The sequence below is a fragment of the Patiria miniata genome, unplaced genomic scaffold (genome assembly GCF_015706575.1).
Source record: "Patiria miniata isolate m_02_andy unplaced genomic scaffold, ASM1570657v1 HiC_scaffold_10, whole genome shotgun sequence".
NCBI classification, from domain to species: Eukaryota; Metazoa; Echinodermata; class Asteroidea; order Valvatida; family Asterinidae; genus Patiria; species Patiria miniata.
Genome location: NW_024037048.1, coordinates 6,289,733 through 6,298,110, shown reverse-complemented (window position 1 = coordinate 6,298,110; position 8,378 = coordinate 6,289,733). Strand labels below are relative to the sequence as shown.

Genomic DNA, 8,378 nt, shown 5'->3' with positions numbered 1-8,378 from the left:
CCTCTGGGCCCACCCCGGGGTCTCCTCTCTGTTGACTCCTGTGCGGAGCAACTCCATCGGCTCCGCTCCATTGAGTCCCGTGCGGAGCAACTGCGCCGGCTCCTCTCCATTGACTCCCGTGCGAAGCAACTCCACGGTTCCGCTCCATTAACTCCCGTGCGGAGCCACTCTGTCGGCTCCACTCTATTGACTCCCGTGCGGCGCAACTCCATCGGCTCCGCTCCATTAACTCCCGTGCGGAGCCACTCTGTCGGCTCCACTCCATTGACTCCCGTGCGGCGCAACTCCATCGGCTCCGCTCCATAGACTCCCGTGCGGAGCAACCTCGCCGGCTCCGCTCCATTGAATCCCGTGCGGAGCAACTTCGCCGGCTCCGCTCCATTGATTCCCGTGCGGAGCAACTTCGCCAGCTCCGCTCCATTGAATCCCGTGCGGAGCAACTCTACCGGCTCCGCTCCATTGATTCCCGTGCGGAGCAACTCTACCGGCTCCGCTCCATTGAATCCCGTGCGGAGCAACTCTACCGGCTCCGCTCCTTTGATTCCCGTGCGGAGCAACTTCGCCGGCTCCGCTCCATTGATTCCCGTGCGGAGCAACTTCGCCGGCTCCGCTCCATTGATTCCCGTGCGGAGCAACTTCGCCAGCTCCGCTCCATTGAATCCCGTGCGGAGCAACTCTACCGGCTCCGCTCCATTGATTCCCGTGCGGAGCAACTCTACCGGCTCCGCTCCATTGAATCCCGTGCGGAGCAACTCTGCCGGCTCCGCTCCATTGATTCCCGTGCGGAGCAACTTCGCCAGCTCCGCTCCATTGAATCCCGTGCGGAGCAACTTCGCCGGGGAACACGCATCCGGCGCTTGTACATGCGCGGAACGGGGCCGTTTCGGAGGGAAACCGTGCCCGGTGTATTGGTGTCCGTGGAACGGAGCCGTTCCGGATGAAACATGCGTCCGTTGTATGAATGTGTGTGTTACGTGGCTGTTCCCATCACGGGCCCTGGCACGTGTGTTGATGCGGGGTGTCTCCGGACGATCAAGCCCGGCCAGCCCCGCTTTATCAACAGGCGCAACTCAGCAGTGTTCCGAGTGGAACAGAGCGTCTGTTGCGCCGTGGTGCACAGTGCGGCGCGATTCCCCATGGGATGCGTCCGTTGTATGAATGTGTGTGTTACGGGGCAGTTCCAGGGGGAACGTGCACCCGGTGAATTGGTGTTTGTAAAACGGAGCTGTTCCGGAGAAAAACATGCGTCCGTTGTATGGTGTGTGTGTTACGGGGCTGTTCCCATCGTGGGCCCTGGCACGTGTGTTGATGCGGGGTGTCTCCGGACGATCAAGCCCGGCCAGCCCCGCTTTATCAACAGGCACAACTCGGCAGTGTTCCGAGTGGAACGGAGCGTCTGTTGCGCCGTGGTGCACAGCGCGACGCGATTCCCCATGGGATGCGTCCGTTGTATGAATGTGTGTGTTACGGGGCAGTTCCGGGTGGAACGTGCACCCGGTGAATTGGTGTTTGTGAAACGGAGCTGTTCCGGAGAAAAACATGCGTCCGTTGTATGGTGTGTGTGTTACGGGGCTGTTCCCATCGTGGGCCCTGGCACGTGTGTTGATACGGGGTGTCTCCGGACGATCAAGCCCGGCCAGCCCCGCTTTATCAACAGGCGCAACTCGGCAGTGTTCCGAGTGGAACAGAGCGTCTGTTGCACCGTGGTGCACAGTGCGGCGCGATTCTCCATGGGATGTAGCATGTGGGCCTAGCTGGCTCCCCGAAACACTGAAAAAGTCCAACTCCGAGTCATCCAACGTGACGAACGCTTTGCTGGCCATCTCACCAGGTTGGTTTACGCTCTGCTAGGCCCTGATCCAGCGTGCGTACCCGCCGAGTGGCGAGTCGGACGCCAGACTAACTCGACCCGGTGTATTCATGGCGAAAAACACTCCAAATTCTACCTGTTTTTCCTCCGTCAGACATGCCACGGCTGCCACCAATGTAACGTCGAACGGATCTGGGGTTCTCACACGCCAGACGAAGGAAACCACAGACACTATTCTTCAGGGTTTCGGGGCTCTCCGGCCATTTATTCTTGCCACTTTCTTTACACGAGGCTCTCCCTTTATACAACTCACAACAAAAAGGAACGCTATACAAAAGTCACACTACTGAGTCGGCGCAGGCTGGCAACGGGTCTCCCTGGCCCAGCAGCAGGGGTCTCAACGCTACGGTTGCACCGTGGGTCCGTGCTGGCGCCCTCTGCCGGCGGCCCGGCACCGCCGTTACAGTATGCTTAAAGAATTACCCACCATTCCGGTTTTTACCGTTTAGGTCTGGCTCTAATCACTTTACGCGATCCCCTGACGTCTCATACACTGACTTTAGGCAAAATAGTCAGACTTTTGCGGTCTAGTAACCAGACTTTGACTCTTAAAGAAACATCGAATGAAAAGGGAAATATCAAATGCATATTGCAAAAGATCGAATGCAAACATAACGATGAAACATCGAATACAAATAGCTCGAAATGTTAAACATATGTGTGAAACATTGCTCACATATTTGAGAATATCGCAAATATATTGTAAAACAACACACACAATTGTATCGAAAAACATCGCACATTTCATGCAAAAAATCGAACATAATATTGAAAACATCACACATATATATCGTCAAAAACATCGCACATATAAATTGAAAATCGCATATAAATGTAAAACATCGCACACATATATTGAACATCGCACATATATTGTAAAACATCGCACAAATATATTAAACATCGCACAAATAAATGAAAAACATCGCACACTTATGATTGAACATCGCACATAAATGTAAAAGATAACAAACACATACTGAACATCCAACATATATATTGCAATATATTGAATATTGCAACGTTTGACACGCCATACTGTCTTCCCCTCTATCCGGTTCGATAGTAAAAACGGCACGCTTACCAAAACGAACCAGGCGGACAGAGGATGGAGAGCTGGCACCGCCATGTCACAATATCACAGTAAGAGATTACTAAATGCCGAAGTTTCTCCCGCAGACATCGATGGTGAGAGTGTCCGCGATGGAGGGAAGCCGGCTGCTCGTTTTGACAGCCTTTGCGATATTTTTCGTGGAGTTTGGAACTCTGAAATCGTTTGGCGTGCTGTTCAACCCAATGCAAGACTCACTGCAGTGCTCGACAGCCCAGTTAGGGACCGTCGTAGGCATGACCCACAGCCTAGGTCTTATCTTGGGTAAGTGTGTGTATACGATATGTCGACTCTTTTCGATCACAGATGTCCATGCATTCTGTTTATCGGGCTTGTTATTCGTTATTATAGGATTTAAAAATCTAAATGATGTGCGCACATTATGCACTTGGAAGGCCGAACTGGCATATCAAATTTGACTGCTGCCTGTTATTATGGTAAAATATGGTTCAACAAAATAAACTAGAAGTGATTTCATGTACCCACAGCTCCTCTTACTGGTAACATTGCACGGACAATCGACAGTCGCTTGTGTGTGATGGTCGGCGGAGGATTGCTTTTCGTCGGGTTCTTGGCTACTGCGTTCGTTAATAACATCTATCAGTTGGCAATCACTCTTTCACTAACAGGTAGGTGTGTATATCTGAATGTTTTATTAGATATAAGCAACTTGGAACTCGGTGTTATCTCTCACAAAATGACAGTGTTGCATACTTGTGCTCGGTACTCGTACTTGAATACTACTCGAGTACATTTTTTAAAAGAGAGTACATTTTTTTAAAGAGTACTTCACTCGTACTCGAATGGCAAAGTACTAGTACTCGAAATGACGGTAATCGTACTCGAAATGAAGGGACTCGTACTCGGGCATACCGGCAGCAAAGCACTCGTACTAGCCTCGACATGTCAAAATTGTACTCGATCATCAAAGTACTCGTACTCGACTAGCAGTACTCGAAAAAAATGGTATAGCTTGACTTATAACGGCCTTATTTTATCGATACTGTCAATTTGAAATTATTGATTTGATTGGCGTACGGAGAAATCGAAGTTTCCTGATTTTCCTCTGTGCACGTCAACAGCTAGCCGTGAATTGGGTCTGTATATCAGTCTGACTGGTCCTTGGCCCATTACGCACAATGAACCATTTGCCGTAAATGCCATATTCGGAAGTACAAATACGCGTACTCGGAGACCTGGGCTTGTACTCGGAAGTACTCGTACTCGTACTCGTACTTGGTAACCTACGTACTCGGCAGTACTCGGTACTCGGAAAAAAGTACTGGACGACAACACTGCAAAGTAAAATATTCTACATTGAGCGTATAGTGTAAAATAACGTTCCAGCCTTCAACAATCGTCAGGAGTATTGTAAACGTTAATTGATACACGGTGTGGTAACTTGAACATCAGAGGCGGCGGAACGGTTTTCAAAATGGGGGGGGGGGGGGGGCGTCACCAAAAAGGGGCACTTGCTGTGAACAAAGGCACCTTCCGTCGGTGTGAAAGAGGAGAAAATTGTGAAACCATTTTCGTTCACATGCCAAGGAATACATGTTACCCGGAACAAAATTTACCAACATTAACACACACTTTTAAAAATGTTTGCGTTAAAAAACTCTTAAATTCCCTTACTCAAAAAGTACAGTGTAGGCCTCTAATCCTGAAATAGTCTCCATATAGCCGTATATTGTTCTCAGATAAGGTAGTTTTTCCCTTACCTCTCTGGGTCCGCCCTTGAAGTTGACAAATTAGGCCAAAGCAAATATACTTCAAAAAGCTGAGAAGGGATTCTTTTTTTTCAGGTTTTGGTCTAAGTCTTGCGTACATTCCACAACTGGTGCTCCTGCTGGTGGCTTTCCCTGAGCGTTTCTCCCTAATGTTTGGCCTCGCTGGAATGGGCGGCTCGCTTGGTATGATGGTCTGTCCACCAATTGTCGACCTTCTGACGATGACGTATGGGTGGCGTGGCGCCATGCTAATCATGGCTGCCGCCAGTTTCAACGTCACCGCCTTTGGAGCCATGCAGCGGCTGCCGTCGTCAGGCTATGAGAAACTGAAAAAAGAAGACATCCAAAGTTTATCTGATGACAGACCGAGAGACATCCGTTCCAAGCTTAGTGCCTTCGCCTCTGCATTGGTCCAATGGCTCTCAATGCATCTCTGCATTGAACATCCCAAGGTGCTGCTTCATTTAACCGTATGGCCCCTTCTGGGGGCCATTTTCGCGGCATGGATGGTGTTCCTGGTTCCACACGCCATAGCGAGGGGTATACCTAGCGTTGAGGCTGCCTTCCTGTCGACTATAGGGGGGATTGGACATCTTCTCAGTCGGGCTATTCACCCATTCATCCTAGACCGCAAGCTCATGAGTGCGTTCTGGATGTTTGTGATACTTAACCTCGTTAACACTGTCTCCTTTTTCCTGGACTATGCAGCTGCAGATAATTATTTGGTAAGTTTACTACCACAGTATGGGTGGCATTTCCTGGAAAGATAACTTTTGTCAAAACTTACTTGTTGCAAAGGAAAACAGAAATCCAAACAAGGCTAAATAAAAGAGAAGAAGAATGTTGCCAATTTGGATCCAGATCTTTATACTGCGACAACCGCATCACATCCCGGGTAAAAAAAAAAGAAATTATTGAAGTAAAATCCATCCATTGTACTTTTAAACGAGATAGTGAACGTTTTTAAAAATAAAAATAAAAATATGCATAATGAATTAGATTCTTCTTTTTGTTGTTGCGTGCTATACCCTACAGGCTCTGATGTTGTTGGCCAGCGTAAATGGGGCCGCAGAAGGAATCGTCAATTGGATTATTCCCTCGGTCTCAAAAGAACTCTACGAGGAATCTGGCTATGTCATGGACATTTGCATCATAGGTAACTGCTTATTCGGCGCTGGGGAGATCTTGGGCGGTTTTCTGGCGGGTAAGATTTCGTGTTTCTCCTGCTCATGACTGTTTCTGCTTCGGTACTGCGTAAACACCCCCTGGAGGGTTATAAACACGCATATAGCAGGCGTAGTGCTGGCAGCAAGATATTAATCCAGTGGAGCGCAGTTTAAGAGGTCACATCCAAAATTAACAAATCTGATATGAAGGTATCAGCAGTAGTGGCTTCCTTTGTGGAGAGTGGAATAAGGTTCCACTCTGGTATTATTCGTGGAATGAGGGAATATTTGTAGCAATCAAGGCTTGTTGGTGTGAATCTAGTGGAATCAACGTAGAGTCAGATGTGCAGCCCCTGTAGTTGACCTGTTAGATGTTTTGGTTAATTTGTCATCCTGGAAAGCTACCATGTTATTTATGGCCTAGTATATGGGAAAGTTAACCTACTAACTGTCCTGCGTTCTTCCATAGCTAACCACAGTCAATTTTTCTTTAAAAAAATGTCCGTTACACTGGCGTCCCTCTTGTAGTTCCCACTTTTGTCAGAGTTTGTGCGTGGGTCCCAAATGTTTGCACAATATTCCAACCGGAAGCGAACTAATGTCTTATAATGTCGATTCTTTCACTTGTTCGCTGCAATCGTGTATGTCTTTGAGAAGTAGGACCTAGCCAACGTAGCGTAGACGGCTTACTGAAGCTGCCAGTCGAACTAACACAGCCATGTGGTTGCGAAGACCTATACTGAAGCGTCGCCGTTGTGAAACAAAGTTAATCCGATTACGTACCGGCACTTGAACGCTATAACAGAGCAGTGAAATTTATGCACCCCAAAAAACATATGGCCTTTTGAACGCTGTGTTTCTCAGAGAATATGCTCAGTATGATTGAAATGTTAAATTATAACGGAAGAAGAAATTCTAAACTTCATGTCAGTGAACAAAATCGCCGTCATCGATGCCGAAACGTCAATAATGGTTACTGGTAAAGCTGACTTTAAAGTCGGGAAGAAATCGTTCGAAAACGTCCCCAAATCTATGTGTTTATCTCCATTTCTAGGTATCCCCTCAAATTGTTATTTCACGAGTAGTTGAACACTTATATCATCTAAATATATTCCGAATTTCAGCTTAATATGTTGTCGCAAACGCTTGCATTACACCTCGAACTCTCTCAATGGAAACTTCGACGAGGATTTTTTGCCTACCAAACTCACGTGCATTTCAGGTTGGCCGATTTTGGGGCAACCAAGCTGACGAAGCGCTTATATTATCATATCCATTAGCGTGACTCGGCGTGACTTCGCGTGGGTCTCGGTATAGACCAATTGAAGCCGGCAATAAGGGTGATATTTATTAATTAATAACTCGTGAAGGAGGCGATACTGCAAATTTTTACTGCATACCACAATGCATTGGAACCTTATTAGTATCCGCGAGGCTTGAAAAGATCGACTTTATTGCAAACACCAGTGTTACAACTTTTAAAAATGGTCCCATGGTCAATTTGACCTCTCTAGGAAAATTGCTCATAACTATGTCACAAATTATCAGATTTGGACGTTTGATGTCTCATGTTATAAAAGTGGAAAGGCCTATCTTGCAAACCATACCTATATTATCTGTGTTGATAACACATTTGACGTCTGGCATTCCGTTATATTTTGTTTGCATTTTTTGAGACACACTGTACAGCCGATCTGTGACAAGGCGGTTGCTATCAACAAGATGAATCAAATCCAGTCTCGGCCATAATTAGCAACGCTATCAATGAGATTCCAAGCATACCTCACGCGCGCTGTATTGAAGCTAATGCATGCGCGCGAGGTATGCTTAGAATTTTCCTGGGTAGTGCTGCCAATATTGCCAAGACATGGATTCGATTCATCTTGTTGATAGACAATTAGGGGCAACTTAAATACCACGTTTGTCACGGGACTGGCTGCAAAATAGGGGAGTAAAACTTCAATCCAGTCTGGGACCGAGACTACCACTCACCCCAATCGTTCCTTTCCTGTAATTTCATTTCTTTCATTTGTTTCAATTCAGGAGCGTTATACGACATGACACAGAGCTACAGTGCTTCGTTCTTCTCGCTTGGTTTCATGGCTGCTGTAACGACGACAATGTGCCTCATTGATCGGCTCGCGTCCAAGTGTTTCAATGAAACTAACTGATAACCATTGGCTTTTATTTCCAAGTAAAATTTTCTTTTTTTCGCGAGTGGCTGTTTATTGTGACGTCCCTTGGAAAGCGAATCGCGGTAGTTATTGTGTAATGTAGCCATGGTATACGTTTTGAATAGCGCCCCCTTTGGAAGGTAGCCAATTTTGTTCTTAGACTAGCTTTAAAAGATTTAAATACAAATAGTTTGATAAAATGAGGAATGTTTCCTAATTTAATGTATTAAATTAAACAATGTACATGTACATTTGACCCTCGCTCCTATCCCCTGTTGTGATCAATGATTCGTTAAAATGCAATGTCTTACGTCATGATTATCGCAT

At 46.8% G+C, this 8,378-nt stretch overlaps 1 protein-coding gene across 1 annotated transcript; it reads left to right on the top strand.

Moving 5' to 3' along the window:
• Positions 1-3,053: 3,053 nt before the first annotated feature.
• On the top strand, positions 3,054-8,168 carry LOC119740411 (monocarboxylate transporter 12-like). Its single transcript, XM_038215714.1, has 5 exons — positions 3,054-3,245; positions 3,470-3,610; positions 4,787-5,436; positions 5,747-5,915; positions 7,921-8,168. Exons 1-5 carry the CDS (start codon positions 3,056-3,058, stop codon positions 8,046-8,048), a joined length of 1,278 nt encoding a protein of 425 aa, XP_038071642.1. The 5' UTR covers positions 3,054-3,055; the 3' UTR covers positions 8,049-8,168.
• The last annotated feature ends 210 nt before the right edge of the window (positions 8,169-8,378 follow it).